Below are 27,556 nucleotides of genomic sequence, written 5' to 3'. Positions count from 1 at the left end.
GTTGTAAGTTTATGAACCACCTATCCGGGTTAGCTTTATGACCCCATCTCATTGTAGTTCCATCGTCTGCAGAAACAAAAGTAGGTTTGTTTCCATCTTGGTTAGGTTCTGAATGAACTTTAAACAATGTTTCATTTCTATATGTTTTCTTGAAATTTAACCTTTTATTTTCACCGAGTTCATCCGAAGATTGAACGTTAAATGCTCGTAAGTAAAAAGGGTTGTTGTATTTGTGTACATTTTTTTTCAGTTCTTCCATTCTATGCTGGATATTTTCATCTGATGTTGGAGTCTTTTGTATGTCGGCAAACATTTTTCGATATTCTTCTACTATGTCAGCCGAATTTTTTTTAGACTCTTGGAAATATTCCATATTCTCCGCATACTCTTGTTGAGGGTCAAGATTTTTCGGCTGTTCCAAATCTTCATCTAGTTCTGTGAAGTTAGTTTCCAAAGGAAGGACTTGTTCGTTTCCTTCAGGCTCTTCTAGCTGTTGTTGCTGAACTATTTCTTCCATGTCTGGTTGTATCTGAACTTCTTCCTGTGGAGTTTCTTGTACCTCATCTGCTGGCATTTCATATATTCCGAGACCGTTTTCAACAATTTCCCTATCTACGTCATCCGCATTCATAAGCTTTTGTTCTTTCGTTCCGTCTCTATTTTTTACGCGTTTCATGACGAAAGTTGAATTGTCATTTAGCTCTGACATCAAATATCTCGGAGTAAATTCATCCATGTCATTTGGATGATATGCTATTAAATCATATCCCTTAGCGAGCTTGTATTTTCCAGGTTTGAGATTATATCCGTTTTGGTGCTGAGCCATAAAGCTAAATAGGTTCGGGTCAGTATTTCCATCCTTGAACTTTCCAATAGCTTCTTTATATCTGTCACTAAAGTCAACAGTATCTGGGAAACCACACTCTTCTTTAAGCATTTTTAAGAATTCTTGGTTTCCTTGTTCTCTACTTCTTTTATGTCCTTGCTCTGTTTGTGGTTGTTGTTGTGCAGGGTTTTGAACTGTTGGTTGCTGTGCTGGTTGTTGTGTTGGTTGTTGTGCTGGTTGTGGAGGTGGTTGTTGTGCTGGTTGTTGTGCATGCCTGTGTCTGTGTCCATGTGACGATGTAAATGTTCTAGGTAGTCCTGGTGCAGGTGCTTCTCTTGGAGGGTTTGGTGGTATATAAGTTCCACCAGCTGGCACATATGTTCCATCTGCAGCGTAATGTCCTACCTGACTTTTCGTTTTTAAGAAAGCATTTACTAGGTCTGTTTTGGTCTGTTGTAACTCTTTTTCTTGACTTTTCACAACAGTTGCTCTAACGGCGTCATAGGCACTTTGAACTGCCTGTCTCGTTGCTGCATCTGTTATTTTCGTCATATTTTGTGCTACTTCTTTTAACTCTTTGTCGAAACCTTCAGACTTCAGTTTCTTTCCAGATGAGAAGTCGTTCACTTGTTTCACCTTACTATGAAGAGCTTCGAAGGCGTTCTTAAAGTCAGCATTTGTTAAAGCTTCATTTGAACTGTCTTCATCCGCTTGTATTTTTGTCCTTATTGACCCTATAAGTTGGGCTGCTTTAGCGTTGGCTTGGGCATCTAACCAGTCATTGTTAGCTTTTATATATTCTGCGCTTTTCATTGCCTTTTGCATAGCCGCGTCGTTATTTTTACTTTCTTGTGCTAAGTTTTCATACTGTACGGTTTGGTTTTGCAACTGTAAAAGTTTTTCTGCCTTTACATTTGCTTCAACTTCTTTTTTATACTCATCGCTATCCATATATGTCTTCAGGGCTTTTTGTTTTATTTCTTCATCTTTCAGTACTTTATATCGAGTAGTATGGTTTTTCAAATTTATGACATCTTGTTCCATTTTTGCTACTTCTGCTGCTTTTTCTGACACTTTTTTCGCATATTCCTCTGTACTTAGTTCTTTCAGTTGTTCTTCTTTCTTCTTTTTCTCTACGTTTAACTCATTGAGTTTCTTTGTGTGTCTGTCATATTCTAGTTTCTTTTCGTTTTCACTTATTTGCTTCTGTATGTCTATGTTTGACTTTTTGACATCTGATATTTGATTTTTGAGTGAACTCAAATTCATTTGACTTTGAGGGTTATAGGCTGTTCCGTCTGCGGCTCCACCATAGCCTGCCATTTTCGCTAAAAGTGCCGCTCTTAAACCTCCACTCTGTGCACCAACAACTCGGTTTAAAAGCATAGGGTTGCTTGACATTTGTTGCAACATAGTGGGGTCATTCAGCATTTGTTGTTGCAACTGTTGTTGTGGTGTTAGTCTTACTATTGGATGTTTCAATGCTCTCTTCCTCTTACGTATATTCTTACGTAGCTTACGTGGCATTTTAAGTGAAGTTAAAAAGCGGTTTTTGACAGATGTTTTATTGTGACTTCTTCGTAAAGACTTTGTTGAGATTTCTTCGTAAATGAGTGTAAATGACCCAAAAATATATTTTAGGTGAAGAGGTGAGATTTCACCTCTTTTTTCACCTCATTTCTCACCTCTTGAATTTTCATGAATTTCTTCGTAAAGACTTTGTTAAGACTTCTTCATCTAATTTCTCATGAACTTTCTTGTCTATGTTTTGTTGAGATTTCTTCGTAAAGACTTTGTTGAGATTTCTTCGTAAAGACTTTGTCAAGATTTCATCGTAAAGACTTTGTTGAGATTTCTTCGTAAATGACCCTAGTAGTATATTTTTGGTGTAAATTTCATGAAAATTCAAGAGGTGAGAAAAGAGGTGAAAAAACAGGTGAAATCTCACCTCTTCACCTAAAATATATTTTTGGTGTAAAATTCATGAAAATTCAAGAGGTGAGAAAAGAGGTGAAAAAACAGGTGAAATCTCACCTCTTCACCTAAACATTATTTTTGGTGTAAAATTCTGAGTAAAATGACAGATGGAACACATACTTTTTCAGTAAGTACATATGGGGTAGAAAAGAGGGTAGAAAACGGGGTAGATATACCCTTCTACCCTAAAATATATTTTTGTCTGATTTACGCTCATTACGATGAAGTTTTGACAAAGTCTTTACGAAGAAATCTTGACAAAGTCTTTACGAAGAAATCTTGACAAAGTCTTTACGATGAAGTTTTGACAAAGTCTTTACGATGAAGTTTTGACAAAGTCTTTACGATGAAGTTTTGACAAAGTCTTTACGATGAAGTTTTGACAAAGTCTTTACGATGAAATCTTGACAAAGTCTTTACGAAGAAATTCATGAAAATTCAAGAGGTGAAAAATGAGGTGAAAAAACAGGTGAAATCTCACCTCTTCACCTAAAATATATTTTTATTGAATTCTGTATAATATTCTGAGTAATATGACAGATGTTTATATAACACTTTCTCCGGTTTATAGGACCTCTCTCATATTCTATCTTGTCATATCAAAACTCATAGTCATGTTTGTCCTCTAAGACTTCATTTATACTAAACATCTTCAGGGCTAGAAGGCACGAAGTGCCTGGAAGCCCCACTACCTTTTTTTTTTTTTTTTTTTTTTTTTTTTTTTTTTTTTAATCGCCATGTATGCATCCTGGTCTCTATTTAATTGCAACATTTTTAATTTTTTTTTCTCTCCTTTCTAAAATTTGATTTTAACGTCCAGTGATGACTGAGAGCGGAAACAATCAGCTCTTATTCATTAATAGACAACTAAAACAGACTTTAAATTCAATGAGAGAATCCTTACGAGCTGTAGAATCATCACAAAAGAAAACATTTAAATCTAAGCAGGATAACAGAAAAATTCAAGATTCAGAAAATAGCAAAAACATTAATTTGGATCTTCTTGTTGAACATGATAAGTTATCTGCAGATATAATTCTCAAAGATCAAGAAATTTCAGCGTTAAAGTCTCAATTAATCGCAGCAAGAACATCCCATCAAGAAGCAGAAGCTTTATGGAAACAAATTACAACAGAAAATAACAATCTCAAAGCCTCAATTCGAAATTTTGAGCAAATAATTTCTCAACAAAAAGAAGAAATTTCGATTTTAAAAAATTCGCGCGATAAACTCTCAAATTTACTTGGAGATATGCTTAGAATTCATATCAAAACGGATTCAGTTATTGAAAACATCAGTTTTGACAATCAAAATCTCCAACAACAGATTAACAAAAATCAAAAGCCAACAATTGTAATTGGTGATCAAGTAAATGTTTCTGATCTTACTATAAGCATTCTAAATCCAGAATTAAAAAATCAATTAAATTTCATTAAATCACAAACGCAATATACCTCAATGCAGCAAATCCAAGCTATTATTAATACACTTGTGAAAAACTACAATAATATCGAGAACTCGAATAAAATCCTGAAAGATAATTTGGACGCCCTCACAGAAAATTATAATTTGCAAGCCAATGAACTTACAATTGCAAAGCAAACAGTGAATATTATTAAAACAGAGTGGAAGAAAATTATATCTGCTGAGGCAAATCTCGATAAAAAGGCGTTTATCACATACAACGACTCTGTTTTAAAGTCATTAGGTCGAATCCTCCCAAATATACAAGATTACCCGGATGATACTCTAGAATCAATTAAGAATAGTGAATATTACAATATTATTGAAGCACTAGTTGCTTCAAATTTGCATCTAGAAAATCAACTGGAAGCTGCAAACATTGCTTTAGATGAAAAGGATAATTTTGATTCCATTATCCAAACACTTGGAGTTTCAGATATCAATGATGCTCCTAAAATGATTAATGAACTTCAAAATAAAATTCAAGATTACCACAACAAAGAAGAAATACTTAATAAACAGCTTTCAGATGCTCAAGCTTTAATAGAAAAATCAAAAACCGATATGATTGTCAATTCAGATCAGATTAGTTCTTCAACTCATGAAAACGAACTATTACGAATTAAAATAAATGATCTTGAAAACAAACTCAAAGTTAAGCAAGATGAATTAATGCTCAAAGATTCCGAAAATATTAATGTGCAAGTAACAATTCGAAGGGAATTCGATATAGAAAGAAATAATGCTTTAAAGAGTAAAGATTTTGAAATAAAATCTCTTAAAAACACAATCGAAAACTTGCAATCAGAAATTTCTGCTGCGAAATTAGAAGTTAAACAAGAATATCAGACGATAATAAATGATTTGAAAGATCAATTGAACATTCTTCAATCAAAATATAAAATCCTTAATAATAAACTAATAGAGGAATCAAAATTATCATCCGACCGCATTAAACATCTCAAAAGGAAATATAAAGATCAAATCGCAGGCCTAATCAATGCAAATATGCATCAGAGAGAAATATTTGAAGCCGCAGCAAAGAAAATGCAGGCTAAAAGTGCCCAAGAAACACAACTAACAGAAAAATTAACCCAGGCATTACAGGACTGTAATTCAAGAAATAGAGAGCTACTTAGTCAATTGCAATATACAACTTAAGTTTACCTTCCAATTTTACTATTAGCTTTATTAATCAAAAGGCTATTCTATTCTATTTTTTTATGTATAAATTGTGATATTTAATGTTTATTTAAACTATATTATTGTACTTTCTATTATCATCATTAACTTCTTTTATTATTCTCGTTTATAATCCTCATCTAAAAGTTTGGTGATTGTAAGACAATTTGTATCTTTATTATTTATTATTAATTGGTATTTCTTTAATTATTCAACACTAAACTAAAGATAATACATGTATTTTTCCTTACTATTTTTGAGTGGAAGAAACTAAACACATAATTTTAAAAATAAGATCTAAATGGTTGGACTCATGAATAAATTGATGAAATCGTGTTTCAAAATAATTGTTTATTCTTAATTAATGTATGGATTCTATTTCCATTTTCAGTTCAGAATCATACAATAAGAAAAAAAAATTCAGTTGACAATCTTTGCACCATGTTGAACCAAGAAATTAACGATTTCATGTGAATTAATTTCCTTTGCAAGGCCGAGAGGGCATTCATTAATATCTAAAGAATTCCATAAAATAATGATATGCATGGATATTAAGATAATTTTATCAAACAATGATTAATACAAAATAAAAGAGAATACCATAAAATAATGATCAATATAAAGAGATGGAGTATTGAATAAAATAATGGTTAATACATAAAGAAAGAGAACTTCATAAAAATATTTATTGATATGAAAAGAATAACAATTAAATAATACAATGATTTATATGATATGAAAGTGAAGGTTAAAATAAAGCAAAGATAAAGATATAAAGAATGAGAAGGCGTTTCATATTAACATCAGCACCATGCTCAACCAAGAATCGAACCATTTCAATTGAATTCAATTTGATAGCAGCATTAAGAGGGTATTCATTAATAAAATAGATATGGGAATAAAAAGAATTAAATAAACCAATGTTAGAAATGGAACTAAAAGGAATTCTATAATACAATAATCAATATGGTAAGAAAGAGAAGACTTTTATTGTTGACAACTGCACCATGTTCAACTAATAAACGAACAATTTCTATTGAATTCAATTTAATTGCAACATTAAGAAGGGATTCATTAATAATAAAATAGAATTATATTAAACGAAAGAGGATTGCATAAAACAATAATAAATCTGAAAAGAAAGAGAACCATATAAAGCAATAAGAAATATGATAGGCAAGATAATGGTATGAAAATAATGATGAATATTTAAAGAAAGAGAATTGTATAAAATAATGATTGATATGAAAAGAAAAGTAATGACATAAAAGAGTGAAGGAGACTGAAAAATGAAGAATTCCTTAAAATGACAAAAGATATGAAAATGAAATTTACACGATTAAACAAAAATAAATATTAAGAGAAAAACAACTATATTAAATAATAACAAATATTAAGCATCAAAGAATTTTATAAAACGATGACTGACATAGCTTGAAGGAAAATCACACAATACAATGATAGATATAATCAGAAATAGAATTGCATACAACAAAAATAGATATAAAAAGAAAGAGAATTGTATAAAACAATGGGAAATATGATTAAAAAGATTACTCTATAAAACATTAATAGACATAGAAATAAAGAGAAGAAGGTCAATATTAACATTTGCACCACGTTCAACTAAGAATCGAATAATATCAATTGATTTTGTTTTGATTGCAATACTTAGAGGACATTCATCAATATTAAATTGAATATCACAGAGAATGAGATTAAAATATAGAGAAATGTATAAATCAATGATAGAAATAAAAAGAAAACAAATGCCATAAAGCAATGATTTACATGATATGTCAGAGAAAATATAAATAAAGAGAATGTTTTAAAACAATGATAGATATGAAAAGAAAGAGAATGTCTTAAATCATTGATAAATTTGAAGAGAAAAAGAATGATATTAAAAAACAATCAACATAATAAGAAAGAGAATTTCGTAAAACAATGAAAGATATGAAAAGAAAAAAGTTGTAAAATTTATTGATATCTGATCCATTAGAAAGTAAATAAGATGCAATATCAAAATTTCCGAAATACATGCATTCTGCAATTGAATTAGGAATTTGTCCAAAATTCGATTTAAGATACTCTGCAATTTCGTAGCGTCGATAATCCAATGCTGTGTTGATCAACTTATCAAATGTTTGACCATCATCTATCATTTGCATAAAAATGTTTTTATTTCCACCTTGAACAGCAAATACTGATGATTCTCCAGTATACTTAGTTCCCATGTTTCTCAAGTAATTGAAACACAATTCTGATCCGTATTTAATTGCACAATCAAGAGGAGTCATAAAATAAATTTCTTTGTTAGCATCATAATTTGGGAATTTGCTTTTAAGATCATTAGCAAGGTTTGGAAACTTGGTTTTCAGTTCATCAACTTTATCCCATGCAATATAGTATAAAGAGAATTCAATATTTTGTTTTCAGCAGATTGTACAATGATATATGTCAAGTGCGTCATTATGAAAATGAAATTGCGATTTCAAAAATCATATTTGTTAGAGTTAATCGAAACTTTACAAAAGAAACGAGCAACTCACTTCTATCTTGATTTTCAAGGCCATTCAGCTGCATATAACAGCTTTGTTTTCTATTTTTATGAATGAAGAAAATCAAAAATTTATTACACGAAATTGAGACTTCATCTCAAATTCTGTACAATAAATTTTTGATTTGTATTCAACAGAAAGAGTTTTTCCTCTTTTGATGACAAAGCATGCACCATTGTTCTTCAACGAGATGTACAGCTTCCTCAAGCAGAAACAGTACGAAGGAACAATGAGAGTTTTAAGAAAGTGATTCTTGATTTTGTTCGCATTGGAAATGTCTTGTGGAGACTGCGATTTCGGACAAAGAAGAAACATGTATTTCATTATTCACGATTACAGAGAGATAGATGATGCAACAGCTAAAGCAATAGTCTGGCAAGTAGAGAAGCAATGCATCCACTTGATTTGAAGCAATTCCAAACTCATTTGGAAGATGTAAATGTAATAATCGAAATTAATGGAAAGGCTGATGAGAAGAAACCAAGTTTCTTCACATTCAAGCCTGATGATATAAAGGTTGAAAAGCCAGAAGCAGTCAAGCTTGTTTTGAATCAATACACTAAGGATATGTGATTATTATTTTTATTTTCTAATAGTGTATTGAATGCTGTATCTAAAGCTTAAAATGAATTTAATTGCATTTTATTAGTGATTTAAATACGAAAACTCATATCTCATTCCTTGTATGGGTAATTTCGGATTTTTTTAAAAAAATTTTCATGGCATCAATTTCGAATATAGTGAAGGTTACCCAAACACTGTTAGCGATTGTAATGTGTAAACAAATATGTCTCAAACTTTGGATGTGAAATTTCGAATTTCGTTTGAAATCATACATAAATTTGTAAAATTTTTGTCTAAAATACATGATTTTATACATGAATATGATATGCTATTTTAATTCTCAATCTTTAATTTCACCGAAGTTTGATGTGAAGAATATAAACGATTTTTATCGATTCTTATTCAAATCGAAATTTATTCATATATGTTTTATATTTCATATAATGAACATTTATATAAAAATTTTGTCTACGACGATATGAATTGTACGAAAATGATCCGAATTTATAAAAAAATTTCAGATTTATTTCTGAGCTCTATCAACGATTTTTTATAGGCAAGTGATTGTTCGGTGGATTTTACTCCACTTCACATTTATTCATGTCTCAGACAGCTCCTGAACCAATGAAATTACCAAATACTCAAGACTTCCCACCAGTAGACTGGAGACCCGTCATGCCTGTTGAAGATGAGATTGAAGATCAGAAAAAGGAAATACTCAATCATGAAGTCGAAGAGAAGAACTTTGTTCTCGAACAACGCGAAGAATCCATTAACAATCTCCCAGAAGAAGAACGTCTTAAGGACAGAGAGGAAAAGCTGAAGAAGCTTGAAGAAGAGCTTCGTAGTAAGGAGGAGAAACTCCGCAGGAATCAAGATAAGAGAAGCAAGAATAATAGGAAAGACAAGAGGTCTCATTTCAAATACGAATCCGATCAAGTAGTTGAGATTCCTATTGATGAGTTCGCCCAGTTCAAATCGTGGGAAAACTCTTTCAAGAAGAAACGCGTCAATGCGATGAAGTACAAAGCTTTCTGCGAATGGCGTCAAGCAAATGGAAAAGTTCCACAAGCTCCACAAATACAGCAAGAAAATTCACAGAATCAACAGTAAACTTACTTTAAAAACATATTTTTCCCCATAATTTTATTTTTTTTAATCTTAACTGCATATTGAAGAGCAGTCATTCCATAAAAGAATTTAAGCACTTTTTTTGATACCAAAGTTCAAATTAAAAATTCGTTTTAGGATCTAATAAAAATAAGATAACAAAGTATCAAAGCTAATAAAAACACTGCAGATTGAGATAAAGGCTAAAAAGATTCTACATATTAAAAAGTTGAAAAAGTCGTCACCAAGCTGTTTGAAATTCATTTCCAAACTTTTTGACGCATTCACATGCAACGTACTCATTTTACATCTCAAGTTATTATATAAAAAAATGTTTCCATTTTGGACTTTGTTTCCATACAGACAAATTAGAAACATTTTTCTTCAAACTCCTTTTCCTTCGTAAGATCTCTTATTCAAAATTTTGATTGAGGTTCACTCAATATTGAAGCAGAAAAACGATAAATATAGGATAATGGGTTTAATCTTTCCCAAAATCCAATTTGAATCAACCAAATTTTGAGTCTGGAATACCATCAATGTCCTGAAGATTACAATTATCAAAGAAACATAGGCTCAAAATAGATTTGTTTAAAAGTTCTCAAATTTTGAATGTTTGCAAGCAATTAAAAAATTTTTTTTATCAATTTTTTTTAGTAAAACAAATCTATATTTATTTAAAAAAATATACATTAATATAAAGCAGCTATTGGGCAATTTGGCATTGCATATGATAGACCAACTGCAAAAACATCTCTGATGATAAAACATCAAAAACATTTCTTTCTCCTTTTTCGAAAATTTTTCCAAATTTTTCTCCGAAAGCGATTTTCAAGTCATTTACATTCTCCATCATATTTCCATCGAATTTTGGACCAGACAACAAGAGAATTCCTGTTGCTCTGTCAGCCAAGAAAAGAGAAATTTCATTAATATCTGAAAATCCCTGGAAAGACAAATCTCCGCAAATAGCAAACGCGTCCAAGTTCTCTTGTATTATTTTGTTGATTGCAACAATCCTTTCTTTCATCAACAAAAGATTCGGATTCCAACTTGCTCTTTTCTTCATCAAATCAACAGCAATCGCACATATCTCATCATTAGGAACAACAATCAGTATTTCTGATGGATTTAATCCCGTCATTCTCAAGAAAAATGCACTTGCAATTGAAATTTCAATGGATTCCTCTTGGGAAGAGGTTTCGAAGTAATGACATGGATTGACAATAACAGGGATAGTTATTGGTTCATGGATTTCGGAGTTTTGGTTAAATTTCTGGATAAAATTAATAATATTCGAGTCTTTTTGGTCAATTATCGAATAAAACTCTTTGTTATATGTACTAGATGTTATCATTCTTCTAAAGGCCGGATCTAAATTGAAAAATTTATTAAATTCTTCAGATGATTTTTGTCCATAAAATTTAACAACTTCTGGCTTACAACTTGTTAATATTCTGATAATATCTGAATCTTGGACCAAGAAATTATCCAAAACAACTAAGTTTTTGAACTTAATATTCTCAAATTTCAATTCTTGCGTTGAAAGTTGAAAAACTATCTGTGCAACGTTCTTCTTGAGGTAATCAACACATTTATCAACACTTCCAAGATATTCCAATGGCCGTAATTGCTCCAAACAATCAATAACCGTTTTGTCAATTTTGTTGTCACTTTTTAGAAAATTAATTGCAGTTAAACAACTTTGGCACCAAGCTTTGTCAATTCCGCTATCTATTAGTGTCTGGAGGATCTGGTCCTTTGTTCTCACGGCTACTTGGAAGCTGATTTCAGGAGACATGTCGAGTCTTAAATAATAAAAAGAAGGAATTAGATTTTTTTCGAAATTTTTCATTTTTCTCAAAAAATTGTCAATTATTTGGGTATTCGGACAAATAACGAGTGTCTTCTCTCCGTAAACAAAGTTCTCTGTAACAAAACGGGCCGCATGGTCGATGCAAGTCGTTCCAAATGGATATTCAATTAATGATATGCCAGGACCTTGAGAATTCTTGAAGCCAATGAAGCTGTCAAGAACTTTCTTTGGGATGTTCTCAATGTTGATGCAGTTGGCCAGCTCCAGGAGTTTTTGACCGTCTCTATTTAGATACAAAGGTAATTTAACGACAGCATTGTAGTTTCTCGACGGAACATCATCTGCATCGACTTTGACTTGCAATGTATGGTTCGCAAGTACATTTTTGACGATGCATCCAACACATAAAATATTATTTTCTTCATTTTCAAAGGAATCGATAACATTTAGCAGATAAATGATCTCTCCTTCTGAAAAACCTTGTATATCCCATTGTAAAAACGTTGGATCAAGTGCAAGATTTATTATTATTCCTGTTTTCTTTGAATTCGATGTTTGGATGGAAGGAATTCTAAGAGGTACTGCATTTCGATGAAATCGAACCTCATTGTTCGGATTCAATGCTTCTAAAACATTTTTTAGTAAATCCATCAAATTATTCGCGAAATTGTACCTTTTTTGAAGAAATACTTGTAATGTAGCATCTGTCATTGATAATGCATACTTTGTGAACTGCGGATATACAATATCTGGTGGAGAACGAATTGGAAGGATATGTGATGGAATTTTTTCTTGAGAATCTTGTGGTGGTTGTAGAGCTCTTGATATTGAATATAAATTATGATTGGAATCGTTAGAAGGAGTAATATTCAAGATATTTAAAATTTTGGCAATTAATTCTTTCGGAACTTCAGATAAAACTCCGTATATGTATGAATACGACTGTAATTCGTTGATTGACGCTTTAGAAAGTGGTAAATTCGGATCAATTTTGTTGATTTCATCTTGAAAATTGATGATAAACTTGTTATATTCACTTGTTGCCTCTTTATATGTTAAAACACCTTTATCAAACTGATATTGATATGATAAAAAGTAATCAAAAATGCTAATAAGAGGATGATCTAAAGGAATTGCGTTAATAAAATTAGTTTCTTCAAGTAAAGGCTGCGTAAATAAACGTAATTGAGGAATTGATATAAGATATGCCATCAAATTGATGACTCGTTCTAAATAATTATTATTTTCTAAACCGAGTTGAATTATTTGATATAATGCTTCAGATTCTGATTTTCCTTTATTTCTTTGCTCGAATTTATCCCATGCTTTTGTAATCTTTCCTTCTTTATTTTTTGCACGTTCAATTTGTTGTAAAATCGGAGTTCTTCGAGCTGGAGATACATGGATAAGAGCTGATAGTCCTATAAACTTCTCTAGAGCATCAGGATTGTCCTTGTTATTTTCGAAGAATTCTAGATACTTCACATTATCAGCCATATCTTGAACTGAACAATAAAGAGTTTAAATAGTCGTTACTAACAACAGTTATTAAAGTTATGTATATGATATGATCTCAAACTAAAACAAAAAATAATATAAAAATCAATTTGATTTTAAAATAACAAGTTAAAAGTTAGTTTTTACAATAATTACAATAATTATGACAAAATAAATCTATTATCGATAAGAGATTTCTTAGCAGCATTAGATCTTCCGCGATTTCTTGTCAATTTCACAATAATAAGATCAACAAGGAATGTTACGAAAGCAGCAATTGGTGGAGAGTTTGTTTCTGACTCAATTCCTGCGAAAAGAAGGACATAAAATATCATTAAAGTCCATTCAATTCCTGCAAGCATTGAATTCTTGAAAGAAATATCTCTTTCGACTAAAAAGACACTCTTGTCCTTAACAGCTGGAGCAATTCCAAGTGCTTGTTGAGAGAAAGGTGCTGGTCTGACTTCGTAATTTGTTTCATCGCTGATGAATTTCTGTAAGAACTGGTTCAAATGGTCATAAGATTGAAGAGCTTCAAGAGAAACTGATGCCCATGTGATGTTCTTTTCTCCTGCAAGAGCTCGTGGCCTTACAACACTCTGAACTGAATCGTATGTCTGTCTGAAAGCGGCTCTGAATCCTTGTGTTAAATAGATCTCAAATACTTGGTCGGTTGTTCCTGAAACTAAACCTCTTAAGCCAACAGAGCCTTCCGCTTCAGAAGCTAACTGGTTATGAAGAGCAATCATGTTTTCATCAGCATGTACATGAACTGAGCGGCCATGTAAGTAATATCCGTAACTATTTGAAACCATTATAATTACAGAACAATTTGACATGGCGCAAAGATCGAGGAAGTTGCAGAATGGATTTCTTAGAATACCCCATCTAATAAAAGTGTTAAAAATCCATTGGGCAAGCATGAATAATAGCCATAAGAAAGATGTATATGCGAAAATCAGGATTTTGTATGGGATTCCGAGATCAACTAATAATGTATATGGTATTGGCATGGCCATTAAGTTTGTCTTGAAACCTGTGAGAATAAATAATAAAATTATTAAAGTCAAAGGAACACTATATGATCTAATTGTGAATAATCTGACCCACTCATTCGATATCATGAGTCTTCTCCATGAAGAAACAGGGAAACCTTTCTCTCGAGGTGTTTCCCAGTCAATTAAGAAGACATCTGTACGAGCTGTCTTGATAATCTTCACTATAACAGATACAGCAACACATCCGAATGCAACCCATTGCATAATTGTGAGGTTCTTTAAATCGCTGATATCTGGTAAAAACATGAAGAGGCTTTTCTGCCATTTGAAGAAGCAGAGAAGGTAGAATGAGAAAACGAAGACGATGAAAAACAATAAAACGCCGGAAATATGTAAAATTTCTCCAAAAATGCCAAGAATAACATTTCCATCAATTCCATCTTCACCGAAATGTTGAACATATGTGAAAGCCTTGAAAAGGAAGTATGCAAATGCAAGAGCACCGAAAACTGCCGAAACAATAATAACTGATCTCCAGAATTTCGTAAATGTCTCAGTATAGGTGGTTGAAAACTCAAATGGATGAGTTGAAGTTGTTGTTGAGAGTACTGTTGTGTAATTAATTTCAAATAAAGGAGGTAAAATTTCATCTTTTGATCCATCCTTTAAAGTTATTGTAAGTTTGATTGAAGAAGCATATCTAATCTTATTGTTTAAAAGATAATCTGCTGTAATAAAGAACCTACGATATGGTCTATTCGTTGATTGACCTGTAATCATAATTGGAACAGGTCTCAATACGTTATTATCAAGGAAGAATGGCTCATACATGTAATGGTTGTCTTGATAGTTCATTTCGGTGATGTTTAGACTGCATTTACTCTCATAATTACTTCCAATAACTCTCCAAATTTGTGTTACGTTGTTGTTTCCACCACAATAAACGAAATTATCTGTCATCTTCTTGTAACCCATAAAATTACCATCTTCATCATACCTGGCTAAAATAAAAGTAAGAACGTCTTTGTATTCGAAAGTTGTCGATATAAGGTCATTGTCATCGACTTGGCCAATAGATGATGGATATGAAACCCACGGGATACCTCTAAGCCAATAAGAATAGCCATAAAGGCCACCAGATTTTGTACTTGGGTTAAATAGATTAGTATATGTTGTGTATGCTTTGTCAGTCTCTTTATATCCAACTGATGCGTAGTAATTTGCAATTACTTGGCAGGATCTGTGTGGTTGTAATTGAACTGATTTGCAAATCGCATAGTTTATCTTTAATTTGCTTAAATACGTTGTATTAATATCACCTGCTGCAAAATCACTTATAAGATCATTGTTGTAGTATAACTTATGGAATGTAATCTCTGTATATTTAGTTGTATCAATGTCATCAACAGATTTACAAACTTGGTCACCATCTTCGAATAATACAGCATATGTACTATCTGAGCAAGAAAATTCTTGTGTATCTGCATTGTAGACTGCGCTTGCAGGATTTATCCATTTGGCTTGGCATGCATAAGTATATGTGTTGAAAGAGAAATTCGTTGCGCATGTAGGCTGAGGATATACCGGGAAATTTTCAAGTGATTTGAATAAAGGGATAAGGAAGAAAATCATTTTTATCTAAAATTTATAAACAGACTTTTTCCTAATTTATGATGAAACATAAATAAAACGCTTTGCATCAATGAATAAAAGAAATATTCTCGGTAAACTATACATTTTTGGCTTAAATTTATTTTAAAAATTTGGAGATTATGTCTGATTTCGAAATTTAACCACATAATAGTATTGTATTGTGTGCAAAAATGAGTTAAATATATTCTATTCTTGAATTAAAAATAATAAATATTTATATAAAAGAAAATATGAATAATAAAAGACAGTTGATCTCTATAATGATTAATTCTATATATTTAATGTTGAGCGAGGTTGGATAATATCTCTAATTTTGGTGCAGCATCTACATTCTGAAGAAATTGTGCATTTACTGGATTTTTGAGCATAATCTTTGCTACTTCTCTTCTAACAGCAAAAGTACTCCATTCATTAGCAAGAATTCTTGAAATATTTGCAGGATCGTAAGGTAATCCCGAAATTACGTCCAAAACGGCCAAATGGTCAGCAAATGTAGGATCAAATGGATGGGATTTGAATGGTTGTGACCAATGAGCAATTTCTTGGATTGGAACTCCAAGTTCAATCGCAAGTGGCAAAAATTCATTGAAAACAAGCTTGTAAGCTGTTGCTGTGTTATGTGCAAGGAAGCAGAGATCGATTGCTGTTGATAACTTCTCGAGTTTGTCCTTTGATGTGTATAATAATGCGATGTAAGAAGCTTTCATAGCTTTTGCCATGTAGAGTGCATCTTCTGGTATTTTAAGGTCTTCAACCAACCTCTTTTCGTTTTCGTTCATTTGTATCAAAGGATTACAGAATTTCGTGATTACGAAGTTTCCTTCCATATTTAAGCCTCGCGACATGTACAACGAAGATGAGTATTCCCAAAGGTCGTTGGTGATAAGATCTGCGGCCGCGTTGTTTACAAGATTATTTAAAATATTTTGTTGGATTTGTTCTTTGAAAAGGACTGATGCGATACTTGCGAAAGCATATGCATCTAGTGGTTGAAGAATATTGCAGATTTGGACGATGGAAATGTTTTCATTTGAATATTTTCTTAAAAGATGGTAAATCGGGTCATTATTCTCTTCAACTTCTAAGTTTTTGTCTGATATCAAAGAAAACTGCTTGAAACATGTCTCAATATCATCTGTTTCGCTGCAATACCAATAATGAATTGCAAAAATCAAAATCCATGAAAGATTGTACTTCAGCATTGAGTCTAGTTTGGAAATAAGCATATTCCAGATGTCTTCGCCTTTGATTTTGATTGGGCCAAATTGAAAAGACTTTTCACTCAAAAAATCTGGTATTTGAACGGTCATTTTGTTAAATTTAGTTGATGTAATGAGAAGAATGAACTCTGATATCTCCTGTCCTAATGAAAGATACGTTTTTGAATCATGAGTGAATAAAGCACGAATAAATGGGTCACATGATGTAGGTATTAAGCATTTTGTAACTGATTCGAGCCATAATGTCAAATCTGTTTGTTTATTTTCAGAATTATACATAATATTAAATAAATCCCAAAACATATGACTTTCATCTCGCATAGATTTTGCAGGAATTTCTCCAAGGATCTGTTTGGCATCAGCATATCCAAGGCCACTAAGCCGTGGAACGATTCCTGCTAATGTATCCTTTGGGTGCATAATAAAAGTGCCACACTAAAAGTGACAAATTTTGTGAATTTAAAAGGTGACATAATGAAACACATTGCCGAAATTCCAATTCCGGACAACTTGAGCGAAGTTCAAAAAGCAGAATATCAAGCCTTCCGTGATGCAATGACAGATATTGAGAACGAATGGGAAGCCCTTGAAAATGGAACAAATCCTGATCAAAAATCTTGCATCGATCTAGTGAAAGACATCAAAAAGAAGAGACATGCTCAGGCTGAGGAGAGACTCAAGATCAAGTTAGATGTTATTGAAGAGCAAATGAAAAGAGAATCTGAAAGAATTAAAACAGAACTTGAAGAATACAAGAAATTACTTTTCGAGAGACTCATGAGAGCATATTATCAGTCGTATCAGACAATTACAAGCCAGCTCAAGGACCTCCTTGGCAAAGACTATCAAAATTTCATTTCAGCTCATCCAATAGATTTCCCAACTGTACCATCAGAAGGACAGATGAAGACAAGAACGCAGCAGCCAGACGAAGGAAAGCCAAGATTATCTTCTGTCGATGTTGAAAAAGATGTTCATCAAATCCAAGAGATATTGGCTGGAAAACCATCTGATTACTAATTTACTAATGTTTATTAAACAAAAATATGTGATTCAAACAAATTTTTATTTACGTCCAATAACTTTTTTTATATAATGCAAAATGCTTGATATTTAAAGCATCCAACTCAATACACTCATATATCATTATCAATAGCTACTTAAAATTACTCTATGTTATATCAATTATATTGCCATTGTTGAACAATTAGTTTTGAAATATTCTACAGGTGTGCAGACCTCAAATGAATGTCACTTTTCAAAAATGTAATATCGGGATATATTTTTTAAATGGGACGTGATGTTTTATTATTTAAAGATTTAATTGCAAAGCATGGAAATGGACTTATCCAACAGGGATATGTGAGTGTTTTTCAATATCAAAATCTTGTACCTCGCAATATTGAAGGATCTAAATACCTCTGTGAGTACAACAATAGCAATCTCTGGTTTATTTACACCAGAACCAATAACTATCTGCTAATGGATTTAAAAACTCAATATTTTATAACGGGAATGAAAATTCGAGAAACGTCTGAAGTATATAAATGGGATGCCCACCCACCAAGTTATGCTTTAGAATTTTCAAATGATAAAAATACTTTTTTCCAATTATTTCAAGAAAGTAAATCGAGAAGAATTTCTGATACAAATGCAGAAACTGAGTATCATTTCGATACAAGAGGATATTTTAGATATTTTCGATTGAGAGTAACTGATTTAGCAGATGGAGATACAGGACATGGCCAATATATTTCATGGCTTGATTTTTATGTAATTACAAGCTTCTGCTCTGTTTGTAATGTTACCTATTCTCAAATAAAATTTTCAATTTTCTTATCTTTCTTCTTATTTTTGTCTAGAGAATAAAAAAGGACTCAAATAACTTCTATGATAACATTTTAACTTCATGTATTGCTGAATTAAATTAGAATATTTCCGGATTTTTTAATTGTTCAGATATTGAAATTAAATTACATATTTTATTCGAAGTTCTATCTAGAAATATTTAAAGTTCGCAATCTCTAACCTCTTTTGAAAAATGAATAGTATTATTACAGGCGCGCAGTAGCAAAAAGGATTTTGTCACTTTTCAAAATCTTTATTGGTATTCTTTTCATTTAAATAGGGCGTATTACATTATTATTTAAAGATTTAATTGCACGCCATGGGAATGGACTTATACAGCAAGGTTATGTCGAGATTTTTCAAAACCAAAATCTACGAATTCATAACATTGAAGGTTACAAGTATCTGTGTGAACACAATGATAGTAGTATCTGGTTTCTTTACACTAAAACCGATAATTATATGCTAATGGATTTAAAAACTCAATATTTTATAACCGGAATGAAAATTCGCGGGGTAGATAGATATTATAAATGGGATTTTTGCCAACCAAGTTATGCATTAGAATTTTCGAATGATAATGAAACTTTTTTCCCAATATATCAAGAAAGGAAATCAACAAGACTTAATGATACAAATCTAGAAACAGAGTATCATTTCGATACAAGAGGATATTTTAGATATTTTCGTTTGAGAGAAACGGATTTAGGAAAAGATAACCCTGAACATGGCCAATATATTTCATGGCTTGATTTCTATGTAATAACTAACTTCTGTTCTGCTTGTTCTCAAACCTATTCTCATTTAATATTTTCCAATTTCATAACTTTCCTCATAATTTTGTCTTGAGATTAAAAAAATAGCTCGGTATAATCTTCACAATAGTTTTTAAACTAATCATAATTAAATAATATAGTTTTTTGCTAATTTCAGCTGAATTAAGTAATAATTGAGAAATTTGAGCTAAAGAATTCGTACTATAAGTGAATTCTAAGTAAAGTATGCGAAACAGTTGAAACACACTATTGCAATAGCATCTCTGATTCAGAATCATGAATTTTGTCAAAAAAAAGTCAGTTTTTTTCACATCATGATTTAGATCTGAGCCGCCGCGTTTTACTATTCAAAGAATTACTTGCGAAGCATGGAAAAGGACTTATTGAGAGAGGATATATTGATGTTTTTCAATACCAAGACCTTCGATATTTTAATATTGATGGCTGGAAACATTTAAGTGAACATAATGATGACAATGTCTGGTTTCTATATACAAAATTAGATAATTTCATGCTAATGGATTTGAAAAATCAATATTTAATTACTGGGATGAAAATTCGGGGTCCAAGTCGAGATGGCTATAAATGGGATTTTCATCCGCCAAGTTATTCATTGGAATTTTCGAATGATAATAAAACCTTTTATTCATTATATCAGGAAATTAATTCGACAAGAATTACCAACACAACCCTCGAAACTGAGTATTTTTTCGAAACAAGAGGATATTTTAGGTATTTCAGATTGAGAGAGACTGACTTTGCAGATGGGATGCCAACTCATGGTCAATACATGTCATGGCTTGATTTTTATATAATAACAAGCTTGTGTTCTGATTTCTATCAAAAATATTTTCATCTAAGTTTGCCTTGCTTCATGATTTTCTGTTTAATATGAAAAATATTTATAAATATTAAAGAGAAGATTTAACTGACTTTATTTCTAATTTATAAATGATATTGTGCTAATATATAATAATATAATATATTATGTCGGAACTGCCAAAAGCGCAAATTTTGTTCATCACGAATTGCCAAGCTTGGCAATTCTTGGATGAGCGAAGTTTTGAAAAAAAATAGTAATTTTTGCATTATTTAAGTCTGAAAGAAGCAAGAGAATGCTATATTTTAGTTTCTATATATTTTTGAAATAAAATGGTGGCATTATTGATGATTTTTGGAAATTTGATATTTGAAATTGAATCATTTGATATTTTTGCCGAAGGATTTATGTTTTTTGTGATGTTGTGTATTAGGTTATAGCGAAACTAGAGATACTCAATGTAAACTCTTTTTAAAATAACGTACAATTGCCAAGGCAATTTTGGTTTTGGCAATTGTACGTTATTTTTTTTCGCAGTGATTTGAGTGAATTGCCAAACCTTAAACTCTTTTGGCAATTGTACGTTATTGAGAATTGCCCAATTGCCATAAGCTTCAAGAAAGCTGAAACAATGACACTGAAACATATTTAACTACACATAAAATCAAATCAGACTCATTTATTAAAAATGCAATATATTTATACTTATTGTTTCGTTTAATCAACATGAATTTAAGACTAAATTCTTTCTTACATCTGAGATGACCTTCTTACATGAATTATTATGTAAATTTTTGATTATTATGGAATAATATTAATCATTTGAACTGTTTTGCGGAGTTCTTTTGTGAATATGATACATTTGTTGAACTAATATTCAATTCTCAATAAGATAATGCATTTCTGTTATTATATTTCGAATAATTTTTTAAAATAATTTTTTTAACTGCTCACAAAATATAGCAGAGGACTCTCATCAAAATGAACAGAGTGTGATTTATTTTTCACATAGAAATTAAAATACAATATAATTAAAAATAAAATGAAGAAAAAGGAGAAAAAAATAGGTCCCAAAACCAAATACTAATAACTATGATATATGTATCTTATTGGGCGAAATTGGCGCCCTTCGGACGCCAATTTCGCCGGAAATTTTTTAAGAATTGCCAAAATGACCTCAGAATTGCCAAGTCTGCATCCTTAAATATATTGTTCGTCAAATAGATAAATAAAGATTGGAATTTGAAAAAAAAAATCCTCAAAATCTTAAAGGATATAGAACACAAGATGAGCATCCTGATGCACTCGCAAGTTTTATTTCATTTTCTTGAAATCGAAATTTGTTATCAAGAAAAACTTCAAAAAAACAAATTCAAAAATCTAATGAGATTATTTTCTGGATTTTTACATAATACAAATAGAGATAAGTAAATAAAAATATTAATAAAATTTTCTATTTCTTTGTTTCTTCTTCTTCCTCTTCTTGGTCAGCTTCAATGAAAGCCTTAACTGCTCTCATCATCATCATTGGTGTCATTGTCTCGTTTTCGTTGATGAAATTAGTTCTGCAAATATCTTTTTCGATTAAACGAACATTTGCAGTGAATTGGTCCATTGCTTCTCTTGGGAATTGTTCTTTAAGCAATTGTGAGAACAATGTCCAGTGGAAATCGAAAGAATTTAACATCGAAACGTCTTCAATGAATCTTCCAGCATCTTTAACAGCAATTAACAACTGATCCAAGAATATACAAAGTGTCTTGTCATAAATTGCTGTCGGGAGTCTCAAACTGTCAATGAATTCCGAAATTCTGTTCAATGCTGGCTCAAATTGGTCATCTACATCGTTTGTTGACTCCCATTGGAAGTTTAGGAAAGGACTGGATACATCTCCGATGCTTGCGTTCCATGCATTGAAGAAGTATTTCACATGAAGTGTGCAAACAGTGTCAATTGCCTTGTGGCAAGCTTCTTCGGTCTGTTTCTTGGTTGGTGATTCATAATAAGTCACTCTTCTGAAAGCTTTCATAACTTCTGGTAACAAATAAGTTGATACTTTGGAAAGTTGGACGGAAATGGATCTAAACATTGCGAATGCATCGATATCATCCGTGTCTTCTTCTTCCTCGAGGGATTCGAGCAAATCAATGCACATTTCGCCGTAAGAAAGCAAAACGGTGTTAATTTGGGTGTCGCAATCGAAGAAGATGGATGGATCGTAGAGGAACTCGAAGTCTTTCATGAACTGGTCAAGATGGCTCTTGAATTTGTCGAAACTGATGCTGCTTGGATAATCCAATAAAGTAATTTTTCCTTTTTTAGGTGGCTGAGCATCGAAACTATCTTCTGAGATGGTAGCATTGATCTCTGCGACATTCTGCTGCTGGCTAAGTTCAAGAAGTTCCGCAAATCTGTGTGGCATGTCAGCAAATAATTGAAGTAAAGAAACACCATGGTCGGAAAGTACTTTCAGCTCATTCTGAGTAATTTTTACAGCTTCGCGCATGAAAGCAAAATTTCCTGGCATGATGTCGTTCCTGTAAATTGGTAATTTTTGTGAAACTTCTTGAGTAACCCAATCTGTGAGGCAAGCGATGTTATCGTTACCGAATAATGCGAAGAATGACTCCATTGTAGTAATTATTTCTTGGCAAAGAACTTGCGTTGACTTAGTTATGAAAGGAATAAATTGTGCTGTCTCTTTGAATTGAGGCATCTTCTTGGCGAGAGATTTTGATGCAAGTTTGAGGAAAAGAGGCATCGAATCTGACTCAAATCCGAGGTCTTTGAGTTGATTTATTTCATTACGGGCTTCTTGTCCATTAATTGGAAGATTTGAAAGTCGATTATGTATTTCTGCTTTAAGTTCAGCACGAGTATGATCAATCCATTCAGAAACTGATGGAATGTTGTGTTCATGACAATTTTGGCATTTAACAACAAGAGCAACGGAATCTTCAATGCGGTGCTGCTGAAGTAATGCATCATACATTAATGGTGCGTTCACAAGCCATGCAGGCTGGTCAAGAATTTCTGATTTCTTCAATTCTGGTGGTAAAGGAATATCATCGATAGTTGGAACTGGTAAACTTGATATCTCGGAAACTATGCTAAGCAAACTATCGATTTTTTGTGGGAATTCTGCAAACTCTCTTTCGAATGAAGTAATACATTGAGAAAGATTGACAAAAAGTTCGGAATCAGATTCTAAAATTCCTACAATGGTATCGTTGACAATTTCTTCATCGATGTTAAGTGCTCTGATTTTATCTGCAAGCTTTTTTGAATCAGTATTTGCAATAATTTTTTCAACTTCCTCATTTACATCAGTAATTTCGTGAGCTAAGCGTTTTGGTTGATTTGATTTATCTTGTCCTTGGTCATATGGGAAATTAACCTTTCCAAATAAAGTTTGCTTTCTATTCATGAAAAATTCACTTTTTTTTAAAATTTTGATTTGACATTGATTGATTCATCATAGATTATGACTTTGAGCTCTATTAGAGTACATCTCTCTGTAAATTACCAATAAATTGCGAAAATTACAAAATAAACATGAGAATTTGATAAAATTTTTAGGAAGTCTGTTTCATTGATGAAGAAACCGCGATCTTCTCTTATGAGTTAACATTTTATATGAGAGTGTCGCATCAAAACATAAATTAATTCATATCATTCAAGAAAAAAATCTAAAATTTGGCCACACAATGCAAAAACATTGATAGAATACCAGGTAGGTGCATGCGTACAATAAGAAACTAAAAAAATATTCTTTTTCAATCAATCATTCAAATTTTGTGATGTATTCAAAATACAAATGAAAAATTTTATTGAAAAAGAGCATAAAGAACTATAACATTTTATCATTTTTAAAATAAATTTATTCAAAAAGCGATAAAATTTGATCATTTTTTTTTAATGTCGAGTCCAGAGTTAGTTGCAAGTGAAGAATACCAAGATTTAAGCAATAATAAGCCAAATGAAACATTTGAATATCCTGATCAAGCTACAAAAGCTATTTTAGGCGTCAATTCCAGTAATATTTTGGAAATATCATCACAAATCATTGAATTCATTAAAACAAATAAAATATCAATCCAGATGACACTTTATTTAATTGATAGTTTTTCCAAAATTCGCCTTAAAAATATTGAATTTTTTGCCGAACTTTATCAAATGATATCAAATAAATTTTCATGTAATATAAAACCTAACAATAATAGTTTAGCTAATTTGTTGCACTACAAAGGTTTCATATTTGAGAACTTCAGACCAAACCAAAAACAAGAAAAAATTATTAATCTATTTTCAAAAGGATCTCCTTTATACTATATTGCGTGGGATAAAATCGATGAGCTAAAAAACACTTACCCAAACTTCGATACTAATAAAGAAATAAAAGGTATGACTCCTCTTGATTGTGCAATCAAATATGGATCAGAGTTATGTTTCAATTTCTTGAAAAATATGGGAGCCAAGTATACTAATAATTCGTCGATTTATGCTATTCAAAACGGAAATAAAAACATTTTTATGCAAATGATAGATGATGGTCAAACATTTGATAACATGATCCACACAGCATTAGAGTATCATAATATTGAAATTGCAGAATATCTTAAATCGAATTTTGGACAACATCTTGATTCAATTGCAGATTGCATGCATTTCGGAAATTTTGATATTGCATCTTATTTACTTACTAATGGATCAGATGTCAATAGAATTTACAATTTTTTTCTTTTCATGTCATTCATTGTTTTACAAAATTCTCTTTCTTATTATATTGATTGTTGTTTAAATGCATTCTTTTTCTTTTCATATCTTTTATTATTTTACGAAATTCCATTTAGTTAAATATCTATCATTGCTTTACGAAATTCTCTTGATTCAAATATATATCATTGTTTCATTGGATTCATTTTCCTTTCATATCCATCATTGTTTTATAAAATCTATTTTCTTTCCATGTCAACTAATGCTTTTTAAAATTCTCTTTCAACAAGTATATATCATTATTTTAGGAAATTACATTTCTTTCCATATCTATCATTGATAAATAGCATATGCTATCATTTCATATCTAACAAAAATTCATCATATCGATCATTGTTTTTTGGAATTCGATATCTTTTTGTATCTATCAATGCATTATTCAATTCTATTTCTTCTGATATCAATCTTTGTATTATGTCATTCTCTCTTTTCTCAAATCTTTCAATGCGTTATATAATTCTCTTTCTTTTCAAATATATCTTTCCCTTATTGCATTATCTTTCATATTATATCTATATTAGTTAAATGGAATTCGATTTACTTTCATATCTCACATTATTTTACATGACTCGATATCATTTCATATATATTATTAATTCATAAAATTCTATCCCATTTAATATCTCTCAATGTTTCATAGAATACTCCACCTTTTCATATTGATTATTGTTTTTTAGAAATCTCCCTCCTTTCATATCATTCAATGTTTTATAAAATTCACTTTCTTTTCGTGTTTTTCAAAGTTTTAATTAAATCTATATCATTTTATATACATTATCATGTTATGAGAGAATTTGCTATCTTTTTATATTTATTAAAGTCTTGTATCATTCATTTTCTGCTCATATCTAACATTATTTTATTATATTCGTCATCTTTTCGTATTTATTATTGTTATACTGCATTATCTCTCTTTCCATGTCAATCATTATTATATATCATTCTAATTCCTTTTATATTAATTATTGTTTAATAAAATTTATTTCCTTTACACATCTTTCATTGAGTTATAAAATTCACTATCTTTTCATATCTTTCATTTAATTATGAAGTTCTTTTGATATAAATGAATGTCCACTTAGCATTGCTGTCGAAATGAATTCGATTAAAATTGCAAAGTTCCTAATAGAACTTGGAGCAGATGTAGATATGAAACTTCTTCTCTTTATTTTCATCTTTGTCAATATTTTATACAATTCTCTTTATTTCAATATTGAAGGTGAGATTATCTTTCTTTTTATTATGATGTTCTACTTCTTTTCAAATATGCTATTGCTTTATGAAATTCTCTTCTTTCCCATACCAATCATAATTTCATAAAATTCTTATTCTTTTCATATCTCTAGTTGTTTAATTGGATTATCTCTCTTCTCAGATCTATCACTGAAATATGAAATGCTTTAGATATTAATGAGTGCCCTCTTACTATTGCAATTGAAAAAGACTCATTTGAAATGGTTAAATTCTTAGTTGAACATGGAGCAGATGTCAATATAAGACTTAATATATTTCTTTTCATATCTATCATTGCTTTGTGAAATTTTCTTTATACTTGTTTCTATCATTGTTTTATATGATTCATTTTAGTTTTATATCCGTCAATATTTGATTTAATTCGCCTTGTTTCCATATCTATATTAGTTTTATTGCACTCTTTTTCTTTTTATATTTATCGATGTTTTATTATATTCACTTACTTCTTTTAACATCTATCATTGTTCCATGAAATTTTCTTCCTGCTCAATATGAAATTTTATTTTTTCACAAATAAATCATTTATTTGTATAATTTTCATTCTTTCCATGACTTTCATTTTATTATTATGTTATAGAATGATCTATCTTTTTGCATTTAACATTGTTTCATTATATTATTTATCATTTCATATTAATCATTATATTATGCCATTCTCATTGTTTTGATATTTTTTATTGATTCATTATAATCTCTCTCATTATATATCTTCCTTTACCATATAGAATTCTCTTTCTTTCGATATCTATCTTTGTTAAATAAAATTACCTTTCTTTTGATATCATTGATTATGTCATGCAATTCATTTACTTTTCACATCTATCATTCTTTAATTACATTCTTTATCATTTCAAAATAATTATAGTTTTATAAAATTCTCCATCTTTCCATAATCTACATTATTTTATATCATTCTATTACTTTTCATATCGATTATGTTGTAAACAGAAATTCATCAAAAGTGACACCTCAGAAAAGCTAAAATATTGAATTTTTGGAACTTTTGATAGAGCACGTTTTTAAATATTAATTAAAGTAAATGTATATTTTGTAAAGATTCTTTTTAATAAAAAAAATAAAATTTTGAAGAAGAACACAAAATCTTCTGAAAATAATATCACATAAACTCATATTATTTTCTAATATATAACTATTTTATATAAAAATCAAATTCAATGATCTTAAAAGCGAAGGATAAACCTCAAAATTTACGA

General features: G+C 30.8%; 9 protein-coding genes across 9 annotated transcripts, besides 4 other annotated features; 4 read left to right on the top strand and 5 right to left on the bottom strand.

Moving 5' to 3' along the window:
* Positions 1-3,526: part of a mobile genetic element that runs on past the window's edge.
* TVAGG3_0231890 (kinase-related family) lies at positions 895-1,870 on the bottom strand (the record flags this gene model as incomplete). The annotated part of the gene is made up of 1 exon (XM_051227363.1): positions 895-1,870. A coding segment is annotated over one exon (976 nt), but the record flags the coding sequence as incomplete, so codon positions are not given.
* Positions 3,431-3,526: a terminal%2Cinverted (terminal inverted repeat of Maverick-3 transposon ID:TVAGG3_0231880).
* A 25-nt stretch (positions 3,527-3,551) lies between these two features.
* On the top strand, positions 3,552-5,472 carry TVAGG3_0231870 (uncharacterized protein; the record flags this gene model as incomplete). Its single annotated transcript, XM_001305532.2, has 1 exon — positions 3,692-5,428. One exon carries the CDS (start codon positions 3,692-3,694, stop codon positions 5,426-5,428), a length of 1,737 nt encoding a protein of 578 aa, XP_001305533.1.
* A 3,702-nt stretch (positions 5,473-9,174) lies between these two features.
* TVAGG3_0231860 (uncharacterized protein) lies at positions 9,175-9,687 on the top strand (the record flags this gene model as incomplete). The annotated part of the gene is made up of 1 exon (XM_001305533.1): positions 9,175-9,687. The coding sequence occupies one exon, from the start codon at positions 9,175-9,177 to the stop codon at positions 9,685-9,687; it is 513 nt and encodes a 170-aa protein (XP_001305534.1).
* Positions 9,688-10,337: 650 nt separating this feature from the next.
* On the bottom strand, positions 10,338-13,006 carry TVAGG3_0231850 (uncharacterized protein; the record flags this gene model as incomplete). The annotated part of the gene is made up of 1 exon (XM_001305534.1): positions 10,391-12,997. The coding sequence occupies one exon, from the start codon at positions 12,995-12,997 to the stop codon at positions 10,391-10,393; it is 2,607 nt and encodes an 868-aa protein (XP_001305535.1).
* A 152-nt stretch (positions 13,007-13,158) lies between these two features.
* Positions 13,159-15,627, bottom strand: TVAGG3_0231840 (Meckel-Gruber Syndrome (MKS)-like protein family; the record flags this gene model as incomplete). Its single annotated transcript, XM_001305535.1, has 1 exon — positions 13,159-15,627. The coding sequence occupies one exon, from the start codon at positions 15,625-15,627 to the stop codon at positions 13,159-13,161; it is 2,469 nt and encodes an 822-aa protein (XP_001305536.1).
* A 220-nt stretch (positions 15,628-15,847) lies between these two features.
* Positions 15,848-17,288, bottom strand: TVAGG3_0231830 (Nuclear protein 96 family; the record flags this gene model as incomplete). The annotated part of the gene is made up of 1 exon (XM_001305536.1): positions 15,927-17,288. One exon carries the CDS (start codon positions 17,286-17,288, stop codon positions 15,927-15,929), a length of 1,362 nt encoding a protein of 453 aa, XP_001305537.1.
* Positions 17,289-17,333: 45 nt separating this feature from the next.
* Positions 17,334-17,992, top strand: TVAGG3_0231820 (Sds3 2 family; the record flags this gene model as incomplete). Its single annotated transcript, XM_001305537.1, has 1 exon — positions 17,343-17,888. The coding sequence occupies one exon, from the start codon at positions 17,343-17,345 to the stop codon at positions 17,886-17,888; it is 546 nt and encodes a 181-aa protein (XP_001305538.1).
* A 3,626-nt stretch (positions 17,993-21,618) lies between these two features.
* TVAGG3_0231810 (Cullin repeat-like family) lies at positions 21,619-23,750 on the bottom strand (the record flags this gene model as incomplete). Its single annotated transcript, XM_001305538.2, has 1 exon — positions 21,766-23,739. One exon carries the CDS (start codon positions 23,737-23,739, stop codon positions 21,766-21,768), a length of 1,974 nt encoding a protein of 657 aa, XP_001305539.1.
* Positions 23,751-24,230: 480 nt separating this feature from the next.
* TVAGG3_0231800 (protein ubiquitination) lies at positions 24,231-25,169 on the top strand (the record flags this gene model as incomplete). Its single annotated transcript, XM_001305539.1, has 1 exon — positions 24,231-25,169. One exon carries the CDS (start codon positions 24,231-24,233, stop codon positions 25,167-25,169), a length of 939 nt encoding a protein of 312 aa, XP_001305540.1.
* A 2,109-nt stretch (positions 25,170-27,278) lies between these two features.
* Positions 27,279-27,316: a mobile genetic element.
* Positions 27,279-27,316: a terminal%2Cinverted (terminal inverted repeat of Banshee-A3 transposon ID:TVAGG3_0231790).
* Positions 27,317-27,556: the final 240 nt, after the last annotated feature.

This window comes from Trichomonas vaginalis, chromosome IV (genome assembly GCF_026262505.1).
Source record: "Trichomonas vaginalis G3 chromosome IV, whole genome shotgun sequence".
NCBI lineage: Eukaryota > Parabasalia > Trichomonadida > Trichomonadidae > Trichomonas > Trichomonas vaginalis.
This window is presented reverse-complemented; position numbering and strand designations above follow the sequence as displayed.